The sequence below is a fragment of the Ruditapes philippinarum genome, unplaced genomic scaffold (assembly GCF_026571515.1).
Source record: "Ruditapes philippinarum isolate M1 unplaced genomic scaffold, ASM2657151v2 ctg4693_1_1_1_1, whole genome shotgun sequence".
Lineage (NCBI taxonomy): Eukaryota > Metazoa > Mollusca > Bivalvia > Venerida > Veneridae > Ruditapes > Ruditapes philippinarum.
Window position 1 is genome coordinate 33,409 of NW_026865678.1, and position 24,594 is coordinate 58,002.

Below are 24,594 nucleotides of genomic sequence, written 5' to 3' on the forward strand. Positions count from 1 at the left end.
ACACTAATATCAGATCTTTCTCGACATTCATACACAAAAATCAAAACATTGAAACGAAAAAGACTGATATTCTCTTTAAAAGGGAGTCCTTCAATCAATGGAGCAGTTACATCCCAGGCAAGAAAAGGGACATTATTTACATACCCCTAAGTATGACCCTGGCTATAATTCAGTTTCTTGTGTGTATCCTATCACACTGTCCCCTCAAGACTTTTGAAAAACTTCAAACAATGGCCAAGTTACAATACAAACATTATGGTTAGATGGATAAAGGCACATGGACTAAAGCCATCAAGCTGTCAACTAATCAAACGAGCTAACAGCAGGTCAGCATGTAACTACTGAAGTCACATCATACTCCTTTTTTTTGGTTGTAGGTCCAATTATTAGATATCTACATACTAAGATGCTGCTCAATGAACGACTAACCTTAAAATAGTCTACAAATTTAAAACAAGAATATTTTTTAAAATGCTAACTACATTTCTCAGAGTTAGTCTATTATGCTTAAAATCAACTGTAGTTATCATTTATAAGTTTAACTGAGTAATTTATAAAGTACATTAACATAGAATTTATTTTCATGTTGACCGCTGAATTACTAAAGATACCTTTATCCATTTTTAAGACATTCATATCATCCTTTGTGTCCTTTTCACCTTCAGTCTCTGGAGTTTGAGGAATTTTTATTTCACCTTCCTTTTCTATCTCAGTGTCTACTTTCTCTTGGTTCATGTCACTTCCAACATCACTGACTTTTGTTGTCAGTTTTTCAACTTTTGTTGTGCTCTCCTTATAACTTTTCATAAATGCTGACTTTGGAGAAGACTTGGAATCTGGAATCAATTGCTGACTTTTCTCAACTTTTTCTTTCATCTGTAAAAGATAAAAGAAATTTGAAAAAAATTATCTTTAGCAAAAACATTTAACTCAAATATGCCGATAATTAACTCAAATAGTCCCTATAAGTACTGGTTGTCTGAAACATGAAAATAATTTTTCTTTGTAGGTGAAAGTGAATTGGTCAATAATAGAAGGTCTGTAAAACAATAAATAATAATTACAGTGATAGTATTTAGTATAACACGTAACAACAAACCGCCAAATAATTAAACATCAATTGTAAAGTACATGATCTGATATTACATACACTCATACAGCAGATCATAATTTAATCTTTGAGGGTAAACCATTTAAAATAAGTCAGTTTTTTTATTTTGATCTTGATATTGATCAATCATGGGGCCCGCACTGTGTCTCATCAATTTAAAGGAAATACTTAAAATTGTAAGTTACTTAGCAATCAGCCTTAGCTTCATAATGGAGGCCAAAACTTATTGGTAAGTATATTTGATAGTAGTTATTACAAAACAACTTCTGTCAAATATGTAAGATATATTTTTTATGTGTTTTAAGCACTGAATTTCTGTGATCATTTACTTTTCCAACATACTGGCATACGAGCAGTTCCCGTACAGAAGCAATACCCGTATTTTTCATTTAAATGCTTGATTTTTACTTGCATTCTTCAAAAATTCATTTTAAATCAAGCAGATGCATAAACGAGACAAAATCTAAGTGTCAGTTCTGCAGTACGTATAAAAAGTCTCATTTTAAATCAATTTCACCTGTGCATTGTCAAAACGTGACCATGTTTTCTCTGGGGGTTCCGTTATTGCGCGCATGCGCAAAAATACTGACACGTGAGGCCTGTTAAAGGGGTTTCCACTGAGACCACCTGTTTACAGATAAGTAGGCAATGTGATGAAAACTTGTTTAATTATCAGAATTTTGGCCAATATATATTACTATATTATTAAATAATTTTATGGGTTTGAAATATCATGCATACAAGCATGCCATTGCATGTGAATGCGTTGGGGGTACAGGTAATAGATACCAGCGTTTAGTCTACGCTCTATGTCCTGAATTACATCTATTTATCTATCAGATAATGGTCTGTTCAACAATTATAAATGAAAAATAGGTCCGATATAACAAACGTGTATAATTATAATGGGTTAAATCTTATGTACGGGAACTACTTCTCTTCATACAAAAAATGGATAATTTCGGTACACCATATGAGGCCTCATAACTAAGGGTTATTCTATGTTTAGAACATGATGGAATTTCAATGATTTGTGAGACGAGCTGAATATTGATGTGTAACATTCAAATTGTGGTGAGTGAGCGTAATAAAAAATAATGTTTAAGTTACTACGATTTTTGTACGGGAACTGCTCGCATGCCATTAAAGTTCTGATTTGTGTACCTGAGAATCTGTAGGATGTGTTAGCATTCCACTCCCTTGTTCCCCTTGCAGATACTTGCTACCAACATCTGATGTAGGTGTTGGACTAGGTGAGTTCTGAATTCTTGGTTCTGATTTTTCAATTTGACTCACACCTTTACCATTCTCTGTTGAACCTTGCTGAGAGCTGCAACTAGGATCTGTTTCTTCTGTACGATTGTTTTCCATTGCATCTCTTTTATCCTTTGTTTCAGGGTTGTCACTTGTTTCTGGTACTTCTGTTGAATTACTTTCTAGGCCACTGCTACTGTCTCCTTTTGCTTTATCAGCAGCTATCAAAATTAATCCACATTACACAAAACAGGAAGTAAATAAATGTTTTCAAAAAACATGCTCATAATTATATTTTGAAGTATGAAATGGATTGATTTCCCTATCCAAGCTATTTTTTCTATATAAAGAGCATGGGCACATTTTAAATTGTAAATAAAGTGAAATCTACACATTTTTACATAAAATATCATTGTAAAGTTAATAAAATAATACTCCACTTAATAATTAAACAACATTAAGAAACCTACCCATAGAAAATCCATGCACGTAAAAAGTTTATCTCCATAAAAAGTTCATGTCATTGACAATAGGTCCGACTAAAATAAAGTCATTTATATAAGAATTTGAATTGAATTGATTGTTGTTTCTTTCTAAATTTAAAACAAAAACAAAACTGTGAAACAAATTATACACAATTTTCTTTACCAACTACTAGATGTATTGTTGAATCCTTGCCAATCCCATGAGATAGCAATGTATCAGTCTTCAATAACTTCTTTCCAGCCATTACCAACCTCTGATTCTCACAGGAATACCCTGTTGTCTCTTCAATTTTCAACATAACTACTTCAACAGTGTCATTTAAGGCTACAGATACACTGAAACCGTCTCCAGTAAGCATCTTCACATTTACTTCTATCTCTGGAAATAAATACATTTAAATAAATACAATTAAATGTAGTAGTTGTAATAAAAAGAATATTACACTATATAATATAAAACATATATGAAAAAAACATAAAAAGGACCATAATAAGGTCAAACCTTATGGAATCACTAAACTGCTACAAAAGGCGCAAGGGCACTTGATGACAAATTTTCTGTAAAAAGTTGGTCAAAACCCCATGCAAATGAAGGTTGAGTTTTGCATAGAAAGCATTGTTCAATGTATATTCCATATAAGTAAACAAGAAGGCCATGATGGCCCTAGATCGCTTCCCTGACCAATCAACCACATCCACACAATGTCTTAAACAGGCATCCTTATGGAAGGGATTACCCGCCAGTTCACCTATTATGCTTTATGACATTCCAATTTCCGTTTTTATTTGTTTGGGTCGTCAGACCAAACAAATAATGGTAGCGAAATTTCAGAGTCTAATGTTGTTAATTGCAAATGCCGAAAGTAGTCCACTTTTTTGAAGCGGTTACTTCCCTTTTGTATGTACACTAAAGCCGAAAAATTCAGGGGAGATCACTGCGTAAAGATGGTCAAAGACAGGCGCATCAATTTTCAAGCAAAGTAATTCCCGAATGGTCGAAGATTTCTAATATTGTTTTATTGTATTTTCTGATCGAAAATAACTAAATGCAAAGCGGACATTCAATCTCTGACACAGAAGTTTACGACAAACCTAACAACAAGTAGTTCTCAAAACAGCTGAAAACTAGCGATTTAAAAGAAAGAAATATTTTATTTTGTTACAAGTATCCAACAAATTACAACGCATTTAAAGTTAAACATGTAGCGTTGGCTTATAGAATTGTCAATAAATGCACAATCACAAATTACGCAGATGAATATGATTTTATCAATGAAAAGACTATTTATTACCGAATACTTCACAAACCGAGTAGTGGAATATATAGATTCTACATGTCGGACTGTTTGGGCGAGAGGATTTTCGCTAAAATATTTACTTCAATTTTAAACAACAGGTTTACTCGAACAAAATACCTCGAAATTAATAAGGATTACAAAACCGAAATGCAAAGGAAGTTCTAAATTTAGAATAAGATGATATTATTCAAACTTTCTGTGTATAACTTCTCCGTGGTACAGTGGTAACGCGCTCGCTAAGTGAGTGAGAGGTCTCGAGTTCGAATCCCAGTCGAGGAAACTTTTTTTTTTGTTAAATTCTTTTTTAAGTGTTTTTGTTAAGGAAGTAGCCATGATATGCAAGGATAAAGTGTGGCTGTCGTAAAAAAAGAACATAAATGATTTTTTGATGCAACCCTAGTTATGCAGAATTCCGTATGTATCAAACTCTGGTGCCTTGCAAAATGAATTATAATACATAAAAATAAACCTATACAGGAAAATGCATACTGATATACAGTACGATTTAGATTGCAAAGATCAGAAAATACCACAGAACTTGCAGCCCTTTGATTCTTTATAAATATAAATGCTTATAGTAAGCTCCAGGATTATTTACATCTGTGTTAAACAACAGTTAAAGTCGTAACAAGCCCTAATTTAGAATAATATGGTTTTCTTCAGCCCGTTCACATATAAATTCACCGTGGCTGAAGGGTTTTCGGGCTCGCTTAGGAAGCGAGAGGTCTCGAGTTCAAATCCCAGTAAAGGTAACTCATTTTTTTTTCAAATTGTAAAAGTCAAATAAACATTGGATTGAATATCAGTGTCGCAATTAGTCTTATAGCCAATTTACTACAATTAAAACGCTGGAAAGCATTGGTGGCACTATACATATAATCTCACAACCTGCACCTTTCTTACATTCTGAGACCCAAACAAATTCAGCGCCTTCTGTGCTTTGATTACTTTTGCAACAGTGAATTTGATGTTAGATTTTGGTTATTTTCAAGTGAATTTCGTATCTATATAATTATAAAGGTACATGTATTTTGAAATATATCTTTGTTATACGTTAATTTTATTTTTATTCAAGTTTTTCTTGTTTCATTCTGAAAATTGGTATGATTTCCCTTAAAATATATTTAATACATTTAATTCAAAATCACACATTAAAATCAACATTAGGTATTCAGTGTAATGACGCTACCGAATATGTGTTAATTTTTTTGTAATAGAATGTTCAACGTTTAATCAAAACAATCAAAACATCATTCACAGTATAAAATGCTGTTTAACATTGACTCATTAAAACAAAATCGTCTTCATAACAATGTTGACGTTATCAAAAAACGAAGCAGGGAACCAATTTTTGTAGTGCGTTTTCTTACGACAGAGGTCGCTGGTAAAATATTACTGATCCCTTTCGGTGCAGACGTAAAAATCACCTCATGGAAAAGATCCGATCAAACATCGTGATACCCTGCCTTGCAAAAAGCTGTTACTAGCTCTATATACAACAATAACGAAGGTTACACGATAAAGAATCAAGTATTTATTATTGATTATAATTTATTATTAACCTCCACATGATATGATTAGTTTTCGTAGTATATCAGATTTTTGAACACCGGTCAGGGAGCGGTTATTATTTTTTACATTTTTACAAGTTATTCCCCGTTGATTTAAAGGGCCAATTCTAGCGCAAAAACCTAATATTTTTTTAATTCTAACACTATCGGAAATTTTCCTATATAGACAAAGAAGGTTGGAAGCGTGCATTATTCTACAATGCACTCGCCGTTCTTATTATCTTCCTGTGTATTTTCACATTGAGGGCACCATTTTTTAAAAAAAAATCTGATAAATAAAAACAATTTTTTGTCGAATTTTGTTGTGAAAACTATCTAGAATGAAAGAAAATGGTCTAACTAAGAAAATTAATCCGAACATCAATATTTTTAATTCAGTCCTTAACGTTGTAGAGGCGTTTAAAGTGTTGTTTATGTGACGTCACAATGTAGCGCCATAACAGCACATGCAAAACAATCAAATCAAGTACACTATTTTAATGTCCCAAACGAGTTAAGTTTTACATTTATTTCACTTTTAATAATTTGTATTTTGCTTGAAAAATTATAGAGTGAAATAAAATAAACAAACAAAGTTTTATCAACGTTTTCAAAATTCGTTATTCTCAAAATGTTTCTACACACGGTAGATTTAACGACATTTTTTTTCAACCCACTGGAACAGCCTTTAAAGAACGTTTCTATTGGAAACTCTGAGACGAAAACAAATTAAACCACCAAACATTAAGTCCAACTTTAAAATAATAATTATATTTTTTCTTGACGTGTTAGAATGGAAATAGATATTAATTCTTCGTGCATTATTGTATAAATAATGCAAGGTTTTCGTTCAAATGCTTTGTAATTAATCACTCAGGCCTATCGGCCTTCGTGATTATATTACTACGCATTTGAACTCAAACCGTGCATTATTCTACAACAATACACTCAGAATTGATATCTATTACCTAATTATACTTCGAAACGAAACTCTCAGTGTGCTATGCATAATACATAATACACAATGTCAGCATGCGACTAAAGTTACCATGATTTTTGTAAAATGAATACTGAAACACTGTAAGAATAAAATGTGTGTCAAATTATTTAAGAAAGCAAATTCAAACAAGAGGGCCATGATAGCCCTGAGTCGCTCACCAGAAACAACTGCTTTTCAGTGTTGGAATGTCAATATATATTCTAATATTAAATTTGAGCATAGAATATGTTTAAAACATAATTTGAAGAAATGCCATGACTTGGGGCATTTAAGCTTTAGCTTAAACAAGGCTAATCAAATTAATATAAGCAAACTTGATAAAAGACTACCTAAGAATGCTACAAAGTTTGGTGATCATCTATCAATTATTCCAGTAGGAAATGATGTTCGAATGTTTTTTCTATGTTAGCTTTAGTGGCCCCTAAATGGGGCTAATCAAATTAATATAAGCAAACTTGATAAAAGAGTACCCAAGAATGCTACAAACAAAGTTTGGTGATCATCCATCAATTAGTTCTGTAGAAGAAGATATCTAAAGGTTTTTCTATTTTTAGCTATAGAGACCCGTAAAAGGGGCTAATCAAATTAATATCAGCAAACTTGATAAAAGACTACCAAAGAATGCTACAGACAAAGTTTGGTGATCATCCATCAATTAGTTCTATGAAAATAGACATTTAAAGGTATTTCTATTTTTAGCTTTTGCGGCCCCTAAAAGGGGCCAATCAAAATAATATCAGCAAACTTGATAAAGGACTACGTAAGAATGCTACAGACAAAGTTTGGTGATCATCCATCAATTTGATCTCTAGAAATAGACATTTAACGGTATTTCTATTTTAAGCTTTAGTGGCCCCTTAAAGGGGCCAATCAAATTAATATGAGCAAACTTGATAAAACACTACTCGAGAAAGCTACCAACAAATTTTGGTGATCATCCATCAATTAGTTCTGTAGGAAAAGATGTTTAAAGGTTCTTCTATTTTTAGCACTGCTGACCCCTAAAAGGGGCCAATTGGAATGACATGAGCAAATTCAAGTGTGACTGTCACAAGGATGCTACAGACTAAATTTGAAGTAAATCTGCTTAGTAGTTTCAGAGGAGAAGACGATTGTTGACGCATGACGACGGACGCTGGAGCATCCCCCTTTGATACTAATAGCTCACCCTGAGCCTTCGGCTCTCAGGTGAGCTAATAAAGGGAAAATATTTAAAAGCCAGCAAATTAAATATCCAATTATAGTTTGCATGTTTACAGCCTTAGAACTGAAATGTAAATTGAATGTTCGCATATTTCAATAAGAACTCGAGTTACGTAAGCAAGTACAACATCTTAATATTGCATAATGATTACAACGTATTATAATAATGTTTTCATATTAATAACAATATTTTCATAATACATGTAATAATAATGTCTTCCTATCAATAAGAATGTCTTCAAAATAATAAGAATGTCTTCATATTAATAACAATGTATTCATATTAATTAGAGTGGCGGATAATCCCTTCCATACATCCTGACCAAGTTTGATGACAATTGAGTCAAAAATGTGACCTGTAGTATGTTAACGTTTTTTCCATATTCGGGCAGTGTGACCTAACTTCTGACTCCAGGTGACCCATATTCAAACTTGACCTAGAAATCATCATAACAAACTTCTTGATCAATTTCCAGAATATTTGTATCAAAACTGCAGCCACTAGAGTGTTAACAGGTTTTTCTAATTTTTAGCTCATGTGACCTAGTCTTCGAATTTGACCTAGAAATCATCAAAACAAACTTTCAGACCAATTTCCAAGATATTTGAATCAAAACAGTAGCCACTAGAGTGTTAACAAGATTTTTCTATTTTTAGCTCCTGTGACCTAGTTTTTCATCCAAGATGACCCATGTTCAAGCTCATCCGAGCAATTACCTAGACAAGCAACCTGACCAAGTTTGATGACAATTGAGTCAAAAATGTGACCACTAGAGTGTTAACAAGGTTTTTCTATTTTTAGCTCCTGTGACCTAGTTTTGTCACCCGAGATGACCCATGCTCAAACTCATCCGAGCTTTTACCTAGACAAGCATCCTGACAATGTTTGAAGACAATTAAGGAAAAAATGTGACAGCTAGAGTGTTAACAAGGTTTTCTATTTTTAGCTCCTGTGGCCTAGATTTTCATCCGAGATGACCCATGTTCAAACTTGACCTAGAAATTATCAAAACAAACTTCCTGACAAATTTCCTGAATATTTGGATCAAAACTGCAGCCACTAGAGTGTTAACAAGATTTTTCTAATTTTAGCTCCTGTGACCTAATTTTTGACCGGAGATGACTCATATACGAACTTGACCTAAAAATCATCAAAACAACCTTTTTGACAAAGGGCTAGGTACGGTTTGGGTCGATTTTGGCCCATCGGCAAAAAATATTCAAAATTTGATATATCAAAATTTAACTATATTTATAACAAATGCAGCACGATTGAGTCAGATATCTATATAGACAAACAAGAGGGCCATGATGGCCCTGAGGTCGCTCACCTGTATATAGGCCCCCCACCCCCGGGCCAATTTTTACCCAAGGGCTTTTATTTGTTTATTTGAACAGACTTGGTAGACACCCATAAGAAGATGTTTCATGCTAAACATCTAAGTTCTAGCTCATTGGCTTTTTTAAAAGAAGATTTTTAAAGTTGTATTATAGTTTGGGTACCTTTCTGTTGAACAAGCAATTATCATAGTATTGCAAGCAATCCATAAGTCCCCTACCGGTAAGAGCCCAAGCAACATTCTGAAGGGCCATTGGCCATTCACTTATGTTTCTATTTTAAGTGATCACAGTGAACAGTTTTTATGTACAGACAGACAGACAGGCTGAAGGACACTCTAAAGTTATTTTTAAAACATCCCTGTTATCAAAATATAACATTTTTAAAGCAAAATTTAAAAAAAAAGGAGATAACGATGTCATACATGATGTGAGTGTAACAAAGAACAATTAGTAATGAAGGTATGAATATTGAATGTTTATTTTGAATTTGAAGTAAATGAAAGTTAAAACGAATAAGAAAAATAAAAAGTTTAAGGAGATAATTCTGGAAATATGGATGCTAGATTTATAAACCTTGTCATATTATTGTCATATTATTATGATGTAAGAAAATCCTATCATAATTGAAGAAAATTACCAATTTCTCAAAAAAAAGTCAAGTTCAAAAGGGTCATAATTCTGGAAATAGTCTTGCTAGAGTATTGAACACTCACAAATGTTGAGTGATAATAATAAACATTTATATGAAGTTTGAAGTAGATACGTTCAGAAAAAAAGAAGTTATTAAAAAAACACAATGTTTTTTTCATGAAAATTTTCAGTTCCAGGGAGATAATTTCTGATAAATTTTGTGCTAGAGTTGTAAACTTTGTCACATATGATGTGGTTGATGACTAGCAACTTATATTTAAAGTTTGAAGAAAATACCTTAAGAAATAAAGAACTTACAGTGAAAAAACTGAAAAACTAGAATCAGAAATTTTGAAATTCAGTCTATTTGTTGCCATAGCAACCAGAATTTTCAATACAGGAAGATAAGAAAAGAATGTGCATAATTTCCATACTGCCATCTACCAATATGTCAAGTTTCATAAAAATATTTTCAGTAATTTTTGCGTTATCACTGGATCCAGGTTATGTGTAAAATTTGCCATATTTTCAGTCTATTTGTTGCCATAGCAACAAGAATTTTCAGCATAAGAAAAAAAGAAAAAGACATGCATAATCTCCATACTGCCATCTATCCATATATCAAGTTTCATAGAAATATTTTCAGTACTTTTTGCGGTATCGCGGGATCCAGGTTATGTGTAAAATTTGCCATATTTTCAGTCTATTTGTTGCCATAGCAACCAGAATTTTCAACATAGGAAGAAAAGAAAAAGACGTGCATAATCTCCATACTGCCATCTATCCATATATCAAGTTTCATTAAAATATTTTCAGTACTTTTTGCGTTATCGCGGGATCCAGTTTTGTGGACGGACGGACTGACGGACGGACTGACGGACAGACGGACAGACGGAGGGTAAACCTAAAGTCCCCTCCGGTAAACCGGTAGGGGACTAATAAAGAACATATAGTGAAAAAGCTGAAAAATTTAAATCAGAAATCTTGAAATTCAGGCTATTTGTTGCCATAGCAACCAGAATTTTCAACATAGGAAGAAAAGAAAAAGATGTGCATAATCTCCAGACTGCCATCTACCCATATTTCAAGTTTCATAAAAATATTTTCAGTACTTTTTGAGTTATCACTGGATCCAGTTTATGTGTTAAATTTCCCATATTTTCAGACTATTTGTTGCCATAGCAACCAGAATTTTCAACATAGGAAGAAAAAAAAAAGACGTGCATAATCTCCATACTGCCATCTATCCATATATCAAGTTTCATAAAAATATTTTCAGTACTTTTTGCGTTATCGCGGGATCCAGTTTTGTGGACGGACGGACTGACGGACTGACAGACAGACGGACAGACGGACAGACAGACAGACGGACAGACGGACGGAGGGTAAACCTAAAGTCCCCTCCGGTTAAACCGGTAGGGGACTAAAAAGTGTCAGAGTTAAATCGTATACATATACATGCACAGTGCGGTAACTGGAGTGCGGGTATCAGTTACCCGCACTCCAGATAATGCCCGTGGATTGGTTCATTTTTGCCGGGGTTTACATATTGTGACGGCAGAGAAAGGGAAAGGGGCAGAACTATTATATTCAAATGCTCGTTCATTGGTTAATTTTTTCTGGGGTTTCATATTATGACAACAGGGAACGTGCTGTCATGTTTGACTATGATACAAAACACTCGGCAATGTGATTTATACTCGGGGGCTACGCCCCCTCGTACAAATCAGATAGCCTCGTGTTTCGGTGCTCTTTCTATTACTTACACATATAGTTAAAAACAATGACACCCCTGGGGCAGGGCCAGTTTTGACCCCCGGGCGTTTATTTTAACAAACTTTGTAGATATTTACTTAAAGATGTTTCATGCTTAATATCTAAACTCTAGCTATTTGGGTTTTTCCAAAGAAGATTTTTAAGTTTTTGCTATACACATACAGTCTAACTTGCCCATGCGACCACGTGTATTAAGCGACTTTTGTCTTAAACGACCACTTTAAATTCCCCCCGATCATTTTCTTTCTATATCTTTAATGTATTAAGCGACTTTTGCTCAACGCGACCAGCGACCGCTAATTAGTCACCTAATTGACATCAATCCTTTCATTAAACGACCACTTTTACCTGTCAAGTAATTGTGTTTTAAGCGAAGGCCACCTCGTTATGTCACAAGTGTCAACAATCAAAACACAACAATAAACGTGTGAAAAACTCTTTTCCCATACCGTTTTAGCGTATGCAAATGAAGTTAAGTATACGCGTGACGTGTATTATCCAATAATATCGGATAAACAATGTATAAGGAAAATCAATGACCCCCCCCGGGCGGGGCCAGTTTTGACCCCAGGGCTTTTATTTGAACAAACTTGGTAGACACTCACTAGAAGATGTTTCATGCTTAATATCTTAGCTCTAGCTCTTTGGGTTCTTTAAAAAAAGATTTTTTAAGTTTTTACTATATGCATATAGGGAAAATCAATGACCCCCGGGGCGGGGCCAATTTTGACCCCAGGGCTTTTATTTGAACAAACTTGGTAGACATTCACTAGAAGATGTTTCAAGACAAATATCTAAGCCTCTAGCTCTTACGGTTCTTTAAAAGAAGATTTTTTAAGTTTTTACTATATGCATATAGGGAAAATCAATGACCCCCAGAGGCAGGGCCAATTTTGACCCCAGGGCTTTTATTTGAACAAAATTGGTAGACACTCACTAGAAGATGTTTCATGTCCAATATCTTAGCTCTAGCTCTTTGGGTTCTTTAAAAGAAGATTTTTTAAGTTTTTACCATATGCATATAGGGAAAATCAATGCCCCCCTTGGGCGGGGCCAATTTTGACCCCAGGGCTTTTATTTGAACAAACTTGGTAGACACTCACTAGAAGATGTTTCATGCCAAATATCTAAGATCTAGCTCTTATGGTTTTTTAAAAGAAGATATTTAAAGATTTTTCTTTTGGTTGCCATGGCAACCAGAGTTCTGCATGGAATTAAATTCTTTGAACAATTTTTAAAGGTGACCACCAAAGGAACATTCCTGTGAAGTTTGGATGAAATTGGCTCAGTGGTTTATGAGGAGATGTCATTTAAAGCAAAAGTTTACAGAAGATGGACGGACGACGGACGGACGCCGGACGAAAAGCGATCACAAAAGCTCACCCTGTCACTTTGTGACAGGTGAGCTAAAAAGTTATAATAAATCAAAACAACCTATCAAGAAAGCAAAATACTACAGTTGACGTCATCAACGTCACGTATTATTTTGAGCGCATCGTTTCGAGTAATTAAAAATATAATGACGCATATGTATTTTCAAATTTGTTTATCGTGTAATGCAAAGGAGTTGATGATACATTGAATGTACATTTCTACCGTTCAATTACAATAACAGACATAAATAAATAGTCTCTGTGAAGTATATTATAACAGACGAAAATGAAGACATGTACAATAGCTTTTATTTATTATACTTTACTTACCCTATTTAAGAAGTGTATTCAGTTACTGCTATTTTATAAAATATGCAATTATACTTTAACAAGTTCATAGGCATCATAGCTAAATTTTCTGCACTGAACCTTCTTCAGTTTAAGAGGGCTAACCACCGAAATCTATGTAGGAAGAGGCAAATATTCGTAATATTACCGCTATGACAATATTTTGTCATTCAGTGGTCTTATGTAATAACCTATTTAGTAAAGTTCAGAACATATATGTATGCACGTGTTTGATTATCATCATCATCATTTTTTTTATTACATCATCATCCTCATTATTATTATATGATATTGATCTTTCACATAATCTGTAAGATGTATGCCTCGGTTACTTGACCTACCGGAATTGCCCGAATTACCGGAATCCGCAGGGACTTTACTGGAATCCGCCTGTAATTTTTTTACTAATGAATTTTTAAAGAATAATTTTGCTTTTTTATAAGATATAAACATTATCAATGATATGTCAAAAGATTTTGTGATTAAACAATAGATCTAAGATCGGAGAGTTACTGCCATACTGCCAGATTTGTCGAGGGCCTGTGATTTGGTTATTTATGCATTTTAATAATATTTGTTTTGCCAGGTTTTATAAAACTTAAATGTTATAATTGGTCTCCAAAAGAAATGTGAAAAAAATCGCTTTTAATTAACAGTGAAAATATTTAACTGTAAAGTGCGGTGTCGAAATTAGGATATACGTAAAAATGTTAAATTGTAACGAAAATTTATCGTAAGGTGTCGAAATATGGGTACTTAACTCTATTATTGCATATTATTGGAAATGTTCATTAAAGAGAAAAACTTTAGTTTATTAAAATGTACGGTCACATTTATCTCTTTACTAATTAACCTTTTCCCTTATATAAGCGTGTTTCGACGGCTTTTTGCCCCCCTTTTTTTGAGGCCTCAAACAGTGAAAAAAAGCCCTATTTAGGCCCCAAACACTGTTTTTCGTTTGAGAAATGTTGTTCAAACTAGAACTCCGCGAGTCGGATGTGTCGCCTTGTGAACAATGTAGTTTAGGAAAAATGGCCAGGACAAAAATGAAATATGAATAATAACAAAGGGCAATAACTAAAAAAATAATAAGTGCAGAGCAGCAGTTTCTGTGCACTGCACTTCTTATCAATAAGATCTATCATTCTATGATGTTTCAAGTCCATAGCTTTCATACTTGAGGAGAATTGACCAGGACAAAAATAAAGTAAGAAAATCAACAAAGGGCAATAACTCAAAAAATAAGATATGCAGAGTATCAGTTCTTATGCACTGCACTTTTTCTTAATGAGATCTATCATCCTATGAAGTTTCAAGTCCATAACTTTTATACTTTCGGAGAAATGGCCTGGACAAAAATTAAGAATGAAAATTAACAAAGGGCCATAACTCAAAATTAAGAAATGCAGAGTACCGATTCTTGTGCACTGCACTTCTTCTTAATAAGATCTATCATCCTCTGAAGTTTCAAGTCCATAGCTTTTATACTTAAGGAGAAATGGCCCGGACAAAATTAAAGTATGAAAATGTACAAAGGGCAATAACTCAAAAAATAAGAAATGCAGAGTGTCTGTTCTTGTGCACTGCACTTCTTCTTGATGAGACCTATCATCTTATGAAGTTTCAAGTCCATGGCTTTTATACATAAGGAGAAATGGCCCGGACAAAAATAATGTATGAAAATTAACAAAGGGCAATAACTCAAAAATTAGGAAGTGCAGAGTACCGATCCTTGTGCACTGCACTTCTTCTTAATGAGATCTATCATCCTATGAAGTTTCCAGTGCATAGCTTTTTTAGTTGAAGAGAAATGGCCCGGACAAAATTAAAGTATGAAAATTAACAAAGGGCAATAACTCAAAAAATAAGAACTGCAGAGTACCGGTCCTTGTGCACTGCACTTCGGGTTATTGAAAGAAGCATGCATACCAAGTTTGAAGTCAATCAGACTTATAGTGACTGACTTATGCTCCGGACAAGCTTTAGGGGACGCCGACGACGACGCTGACAACGACGCCGACAACGACGCCGACACAGACGCCGCCGACAAAAGTAACCCCTATATGTCACCTTTTCAAGGCGACACAAAAAGTAACCACTTTTTCGGCGCCGTCCCCCATCCAAATATTATATCAGGGGGTTGCCAGAAGGGGGATGTGCCCCCTTCTGTTTGGGGGGTTTGAAGGGGGGGCGGAGTCCCCCTCGTTGCCAAGAAAATTTTGGACATGTGACAGGCTAAAAATGGCCTCAGATCGATCTTAGGATAGCTAGTAACCAACGCTGAAAAGCCTCTTACTCTATCTCAATTCATTGAGAAGTTGCAGCACTTTGAAATCAGTTTTTATGGAAACAACAATGCAAAATAGTGATTTTTGGCAATTTTGAGACGTCCCCCTGTTGCCATGGTAACAGGAAATTTACCATTGAGCATGCTGTTACAGAGGCTATGGTGTAGTCAACATTTGTGCCAAGTTTCATTAGTATTGACGCATTTTTCATACTTTCATTGCAGTTTGAACTTGTTACAGGAGGCTTTTCAGTGACAATGGTCATTTTTCGCAATATGCTAATGGGGTAAAAGGTTAAAGAACTGAAACCTCTCCTACTACCAATATATACTTGATTACGACCCTTACCAATCCGTCATTTGCCAGTATGTAAACAGCAGACTGACGGAGTGTAAACTTTGGGTATTTAACAGAAGTGCGCAAGCAGTAACCGCAATATAGTAGATGACGTCATCAACGTTGCCGCGATACAAAGGAACGTCAGTTTTTACTTGCATTATGTTACTTTGTCAATTGACATTAAATGATTGATTTATATTCAATATCTAATTTCCTCAAACTTTTTGGGCCAAAATCGACCCAAAACGTACCTAGCCCTTTCCAGAATATTTGGATCAAAACTGCAACCACTAGAGTGTCAACAAGATTTTTCTAATTTTTTTTAGCTCCTTTGACCTAGTTTTTGATCCCAGATGATCCATCTTCAAACTTGATCTAGAAATCATCAAAACAACCTTCCTGGCCCATCTTCAGACTTGACCTGTATTTCATTGAGACAAACAATCTAACAAAGTTTGATGATGATCCAATCAAAACTGTGACTGCTAGAGTGTTAACAACCCAATTGTTGATGACACACAACACACAACCACGGACCACGGACATAGCCCCATCACTATACCTCACATTGACCACTTCGTGGTCAGGTGAGCTAAAAAAAAGAAAGGACCATAATAAGGTAAAGAATTATCGATCAATATGGGCAAGGGCACTTGATGACAAAGCATCTGAAGAAGTTTTGTCATAATCCCTTGAGAAATGTAGGAGGTGCGCACAAAAGACATTGTTCACTATTCAATTTAAGGGGAAAAAACAAAGGCCCATAATTAGGTCAATCACTATCAAATCTGGAAACCCTGACAATATGCCCCAAGGCACTTTATGACAAAGCTTCTGTGAAAGTTTCGTCAAAATCCCTAGAGAAATGTAGGAGAATTTGTGCACAGAAGAAATTTGTTCACTATATATTCTATATAAGAAAAAAAAATAATTAGGTCAAACATTATTGAATCTATATACATGTATTAACAATTTCACTAATAAAACTACTTTAAGGCAGCTCCATATCACTACTCACCATCTTTGCCATCTTTAGTTAAAACAACATAGGATTTGCTCAAGTTGTCCCCTTTCACAGACTGATCACCACCAGATGCAGATGTAGTTAAACCTTCTACATCTTTGTTGCCATGTATCTTTAAGTTTTCCTTTGACCCTTTCTCTTCTAAATTAGGCAGACATACTTTGGGTTCATTTTTACCTTGTTCAGATAATTCCTTTTTCTTTTCACCCTTTTTACACAAATGTGTTTTTGGTTTAAGTTGATGTTGTGTTTCAGTTGTTTGCTCTGATGAAAATATTTTTACCTTATCTGATATAAATTCCCCCTTCTTATTCTTTCCCTACAAAAAAATTCCATATATAAATATAAGAATATATCAACAAGTACTTAGAATCACAAAGTTCTGATAAAACTGATAAGTTCTTAAGGACAGGGTTATTATTTAGTATTTACATGAAGACCATGATTCTTATAAGGACTGATGTAATATAACTTTTGTCACATGTGTTACTTTACCCTTTCACTGCCATAAAGACGGCATATGCGGTCCCTATTATTTTCGGCGCATTTGCCATATGGACGGCTTTTGCCATTTCTATAATAATAAAAATAATTATAATAATAATAATTATAGTAATAATAGTTATAATAATAATAATAAATATATAGATAATTATAGTCCATACATGCCATATCCCCCGCCGGGGGACAAAAACCCCCGATTTTCGACCATGTCTCCCGATCTCCCGCCGTGGGATCGAAATCCCCCGATTTTCAAAAATTCAACCAACAAAAAAATTAAAGCATCATTTTTACCAATAAACATTATTAAACAATAGACTTAAACAACTTTTACAACTATATATGCCTGAAGTAATATTTCCCCATTAAACAGCACGTGTCTAACAGATAATTGTATTGTTAGTTACTCCGACACACTTCAGCAAATCTATGTATGACAATTCTCCTTTGATAAACCTGTCAATCAGTGTTAGTATTGCAGTTGCTTACCCAATGACAGCGTCCGATACTGAATGTGTGACGTATCAATTTTTGTTGGGATATGTAACCCCGCCTTGAGTTTGTTGTCGGCATTGGGTCTTTGAATTGAAGTTGATAAGTGCAGATAAAAAAATTATGATCAGGCAATAGAAACTCAAAGAATCACAGGTTAGCAATGTTTGAAACTATTATATTCTATATTATGCATTTCTTATTATGTGAATGTGATCTATGTTGTTACAAAAATAATATAAACTACATGCAGTAGCTTTGTCTCACGGTAACCAACAAACACTGATGAGTATAATATACCATCTACAATAATTATTATATACTAGCAGATTTGGAAACATATATAATAATTATAATACTAATAACAAATAATAGTAATTATAATAATTAATAATATAGTAATTTCTTAAAAAACCTTCTGGCAAATAGGTGATCAATAAATAAATAACCCTCTGGCAGCCAAAGGGTTAAACCTAAGGAAAATGTCATATTGTTTCAGAAAAAGATAAACATTGGAAGCTCTTTTATCCTGTTGCGTAATCAATGTAAATCCCTTGTTTTATTGGTCATAATATTTATAGTCAAAGACCTACCCAGTTAACTTTTGCAAAAGCATAAATACTTAAGCGGGTATTTACTTAACACTTTCAAGTCTGCAGATATTTAAAGTTGATCATTCTTTTATTATAATTTGTAAATATGTTTACATATTTACATAACTACAATTCACAAACCTTTAAATTCGAGTCTGTATTATCAGCACGGCTTGATGCTGTTTGATGATCATCTGAACATGCAGCCTCATCAAATTTCTTGTCTGTTTCTTCTACATCAGAGCTCCTTCCATCACTTGGCAACACTCCTTCTCTGGAAGATGTTGCAACAACACTGGGCAACATCTTTCTACTGGAAGATGTTGCCCCTTTAGTACTGTTCTCTAACTGTGATCTTCCACCTGTATCAGGTGGTGACCTCTTGTCTTTACCAGACATCTTTAAAAAGTATCAAAACTGAAAATAGATCATTAAAGATCAACTAAAATAATAATAGGGCCATGAAGAAAACGTTTTAGTATTTTCCTACGGAAGTATAACATAACCAACAAGCAGGATCAATTTACCCAACAGGGGTATGATTTATACAATACTTTAAGAGGTCTACTAGGCAATCCTACATGCACATTATCTTAGCTCTTAGCATTGCATTTCCAGATTTTTTTTTTATTATACATTTTTTCTATTATACATATACAGTATTTTTTATTATAATAAATTAGGCAAAAAAACATTTAAATTTAAGTCCAAACTCACTTAAATCTGCATTAGGTGAAAAGTGATTAAACTGATATTATATAAAGTAGCATAACAGTTTGGCTAGTTTCCAAAATTAAAAGTCTTTGTAAATGTTCCAATAGATAAAATAAGCACCCCTGTAACAAATTACATCAAATAAAACAAGAGCCACCGCTGGGCGGGGGCAACGCTCGACTTTTTACTTTTTCTTAACGCAAACATAGAAAGGTTTGAACATATATTAACGTTTCCTTTTTATAAATTTAGTTGGTCTGTCTTGTCACATTAGTTTTGTTTATATATTTTGTATATATATATGAATAGAAACATTAAGCATATTTGAATAATTTCTAAAAATTGCAACAGTACGCAATTTCTTAAAATAGCAACATGACGCAATTGCTTAAAATAGAAAAAATGATGCAATTTCTAAAAATAAAAAAATGACGCAATGTCTAAAAATAGCAACAATGATGCAATTTTTAAAAATAGAAAAATTGAGGCAATTTCTAAAAATAGAAAAAATGACGCAATTTCTAAAAATAGAAAAAATTAAGCAATTTCTAAAAATAGAAAAAATTACGCAATTTCTAAAAATAGCAACAATGACACAATTTCTAAAAATAGTAAAAATGACGCAATTTCTAAAAATAGAAAAATTACGCAATTTCTAAAAATAGCAACAATCACGCAATTTCTAAAAATAAAAAAAATGATGCAATTTCTAAAAATAGCAACAATGACGCAATTTCTAAAAACAGAAAAAAATGATGCAATTTCTAAAAATAGAAAAAAAAATGACGCAATTCATAAAAATAGAAAAAAAATGACGCAATTTCTAAAAATAGAAAAAAATGACGCAATTCATAAAAATATAAAAAAAAAGTGACGCAATTTCTAAAAACAGAAAAAAAATGATGCAATTTCTAAAAATAGAAAAAAAATGACGCAATTCATAAAAATAGAAAAAAAATGACGCAATTTCTACAAATAGAAAAAAATGTCGCAATTTCTAAAAATAGGAAAAATGACACAATTTCTAAAAATAGAAAAATTACGCAATTTATAAAAATAGCAACAATGACGCAATTTCTGAAAACAGAAAAAAATTGGGCAATTTAAAAATAGAAAAAAAAACGCAATTTCTAAAAATAGAAAAAAATGACGCAATTTCTAAAAATAGAAAAAATGTCGCAATTTCTAAAAAATAGAAAAAAATGACGCAATTTATAAAAATAGAAAAAATGATGCAATTTCTAAAAATAGAAAAAATGACGCAATTTGTATATATATATACACACACACACATTTATATATATATATATATATATATATATATATATATATATATATATATATATATATATATATATATATATATATATATATATATATATATATATATATATAAATACATATCCTATACATACACACACACACCAATAAATGCACAAATCTGAGAAAATTCAGTAATATAACCTTCAATGTCAAGGTCATTAAAGAGCCCAAGCAAATTTGGGTTTGATAAACAACAAGGTCTTGTCCTTAAGAATGTTTTGTTATAATATGAAGTTTATCCCTTCAAAAATAGCAAAGTTACAGTCAGTTACCGCCAAAACAATGAAAATTTCAATAATTTGACCTTCAAAGACAATGTCATTAATGAGTGAAGGTCAAGGTCTTTCGGTATATTTTTAACAGTTATCTTTGAAGATTATTATGTTCAAGTTTGAAGACAATCCATTCATAAATAACAAAGGTACAGCCAATAATAGCCAAAAAATGAAAATTTCAATAATTTGACCTTCAAAGTCAAGGTCATTGATGAGTGAAGGTCAAGGTCTGACTGGTTATTTTTAAGGGATATCCTTGAAGATTATTATGTTCAAGTTTGAAGACAATCCATTCAAAAATAACAAAGTTACAGCCAATAACAGCATGAACAAGCAAAAATTGGACTTTTAACCTTGAAGGTCAAGGTCATTTATGGATGAAGGTCAAATATCCTTGAAGATTATTATGTTCAAGTTTGAAGACAATCCATTCAAAAATAACAAAGTTACAGCCAATAACAGCATGAACAAGCAAAAATTGGACTTTTAACCTTGAAGGTCAAGGTCATTTATGGATGAAGGTCAAGGTAAGTGTGGTCTACTGAAAGGTCTTGTCCCAAGGGTTGTTGTGGCCAAGTATGAAGACAATACACCAAGAAATAAAAAAGTTATGATCCAGGTACAAGTTTTCGGACGGCAACGGCAACGCCAACCTGACTATAACAATACCTCTACTTTTTTTTCAAAAAAAAAAGTCGAGCTAACAAGTATAAACATACATTATCATATTTTAGGCAACAAATGACATAGAAAAATACTACTGTATACATGTATTTATCTGTGTCTACCAGACATGGGGTAATCGTAATCATAATCGTAATCGGTAATTTAATTTAAAAAATAATTTAATTTAATAGTATTACTATTTTTTGAGTAATCAAAGTAATCAGTAATCATAATTTTGTTCCTGTAATTTAATCATAATTTAATCAATTACATGACCAATTAATCAGTAATCACAATGATTACATGTATGATTACAATACATGTTAAGCTAAAAAAATTGCTGAACAAACATACATATAAAGGTTAAAAAAGTAACAGTGTTAATGCCTATTAATTGTCTTAGGTAGTGTAGGTGAATTAAATGCAGTCACCCAGGTCAGATTTGATGACACGTGTGTTTTAATCTTTAAAGTCAGTAATGAATTTAGTATAATAGACATATATGTGTATTTAGCAAATATTCAAAGTTTTTATACATAAGTAACCTTGACCAGTGGACCATCCAAGGTATGTTCCTTCCACATTGTATAAAACATTAGTCAATGAATAAAGACTGTATAAGCAAAATAATGTGTAGAATTTATTTTTGGCACCCTTGACCTGACCTGTCCCCTAAATCAATCTTAAGAAAGAAGACCATGCAAGTTATCTTCCTACCAAATAAGAACAAGAGGGCCATGATGGCCCTGAGGTCGCTCACCTGTATATAGCCCCCCCCCCGGCCAATTTTTACCCAAGGGCTTTTATTTGTTTATTTGAACAGACATGGTAGACACCCATAAGAAGATGTTTCATGTTAAACATGTAAGTTCTAGCTCATTGGGTTTTTTAAAAGAAGATTTTTTAAGGTCTTTACTATACACATATAGTTAAAAACAATGACACCCCTGGGGCAGGGCCAGTTTTGACCCCCGGGCTTTTATTTGAACAAACTTTGTAGATATTTACTTAAAGATGTTTCATGCTTAATATATAAACTCTAGCTATTTGGTTTTTTTCAAAGAAGTTTTTTAAGTTTTTGCTAAACACATAAAAGGAAAATCAATGACACCTGGGGCGGGGCCAGTTTTGACCCCAGGGCTTTAATTTAAACATACTTGGTAGACACCCATTAGAACATGTTTCATGCTAAATATCTTAGCTCTAGCTCTTTGGGTTCTTTAAAAGAAGATGTTTTAAGTTTTTACTATATGCATATAGGGAAAATCAATGACCCCCTGGGGCGGGGCCAATTTTGACCCCAGGGCTTTAATTTGAACAAACTTGGTAGACATTCACTAGAAGATGTTTCATGCCAAATATCTTACCTCTAGCTCTTACAGTTCTTTAAAAGAAGATTTTTTTAAATTTTTACAATATGCATATAGGGAAAATCAATGACCCCCCAGGGCGGGGCCAATTTTGACCCCAGGGCTTTTATTTGAACAACTTTGGTAGACACTCACTAGAACATGTTTCATGCCAACTATCTTAGCTCTAGCTCTTTGGGTTCTTTAAAAGAAGATTTTTTAAGTTTTTACCATATGCATATAGGGAAAATCAATGACCCCCTTGCGCGGGGCCAATTTTGACCCCAGGGCTTTTATTTGAACAAACTTGGTAGACATTCACTAGAAGATGTTTCATGCCAAATATCTAAGCTCTAGCTCTTACAGTTCTTTAAAAGAAGATTTTTTAAAGTTTTTACTATATGCATATAGGGAAAATCAATGACCCCCCGGGGCGGGGCCAATTTTGACCCCAGGGCTTTTATTTGAACAAACTTGGTAGACACTCATTAGAAGATGTTTCATGCTAAATATCTTAGCTCTAGCTCTTTGGGTTCTTTAAAAAAAGATTTTTTAAGTTTTTACTATATGCATATAGGGAAAATCAATGACCCCCTGGGGCGGGGCCAATTTTGACCCCAGGGCTTTTATTTGAACAAACTTGGTAGACATTCACTAGAAGATGTTTCATGCCCAATATCTAAGCTTTAGCTCTTACAGTTCTTTAAAAGAAGATTTTTTAAGATTTTACTATATGCATATAGGGAAAATCAATGACCCCCTGGGGCGGGGCCAATTTTGACCCCAGGGCTTTAATTTGAACAAACTTGGTACACACTCGTTAGAAGATGTTTCATGCCAAATATCTAAGCTCTAGCTCTTAGGGTTGTTTAAAAGAAGATATTTAAAGATTTTTCTTTCGGTTGCCATGGCAACCAGAGTTCTGCATGGAATTAAATTCTTTGAACAATTTTTAAAGGTGACCACCAAAGGAACATTCCTGTGAAGTTTGGATGAAATTGGCTCAGTGGTTTATGAGGAGATGTCATTTAAAGCAAAAGTTTACGGACGGACGACGGACGGACGGACGACGGACGGACCTCGGACGAAAAGCGATCACAAAAGCTCACCCTGTCACTTTGTGACAGGTGAGCTAAAAACAGTTATATGCGCAATTACTTAAGGTACCAATCAATCAATCAATCCCATAAAATTTCATTAACCCTTTAGGCCTTTACTGCATGACCATATTGTGAAAAATTGCTGTTTTCATCGAGAGTCTCCTATTACAAGTTCAAACTGCTATGAAATTATGAAAAATGCTTCAATACTGATGAAATTTGGCCCAAATGTTGACTGGACCATAGCCTCTGAAACAGTATGCTCAATCTTCAATTTCCTATCACCATGGCAACATGGGGACATCTCAAAAAATTGCCAATTTTACTAAGTCAAGGGCAATAACTCTGAAAATACTAAAAATATCTAAACGAAAATACCCAGGTGCACAACTGATCAACATTCCTGTAAAGTTTCATGACTCTAGGTCAAATACTTTTTGAGTTACGTGCGACACAAAAGTGAACGCATACATGTGAACTCTCCCACTTAAAGCGGGAGACTACCTCTTTCTGCAGCCATATTTTTAAAGATTTTTCTTAAAATAAGGGGTATTTTTTACA

At 33.5% G+C, this 24,594-nt stretch overlaps 1 protein-coding gene across 1 annotated transcript in view; it reads right to left on the reverse strand.

The window, feature by feature from the left end:
• Positions 1-506: 506 nt before the first annotated feature.
• LOC132729972 (uncharacterized) overlaps positions 507-24,594 on the reverse strand; it is a 37,047-nt gene continuing 12,959 nt past the window's right edge. Inside the window, exons 2-6 of the mRNA XM_060715808.1 lie at positions 18,748-19,023; positions 17,015-17,339; positions 3,014-3,229; positions 2,276-2,586; positions 507-876 (exon numbers count right to left, since the gene is read on the reverse strand). Of these exons, the coding sequence (XP_060571791.1) occupies positions 514-876; positions 2,276-2,586; positions 3,014-3,229; positions 17,015-17,339; positions 18,748-19,005 (1,473 nt within the window). The 5' untranslated portion in view covers positions 19,006-19,023 and the 3' untranslated portion in view covers positions 507-513. The remainder of the gene's footprint in view (positions 877-2,275; positions 2,587-3,013; positions 3,230-17,014; positions 17,340-18,747; positions 19,024-24,594) is intronic.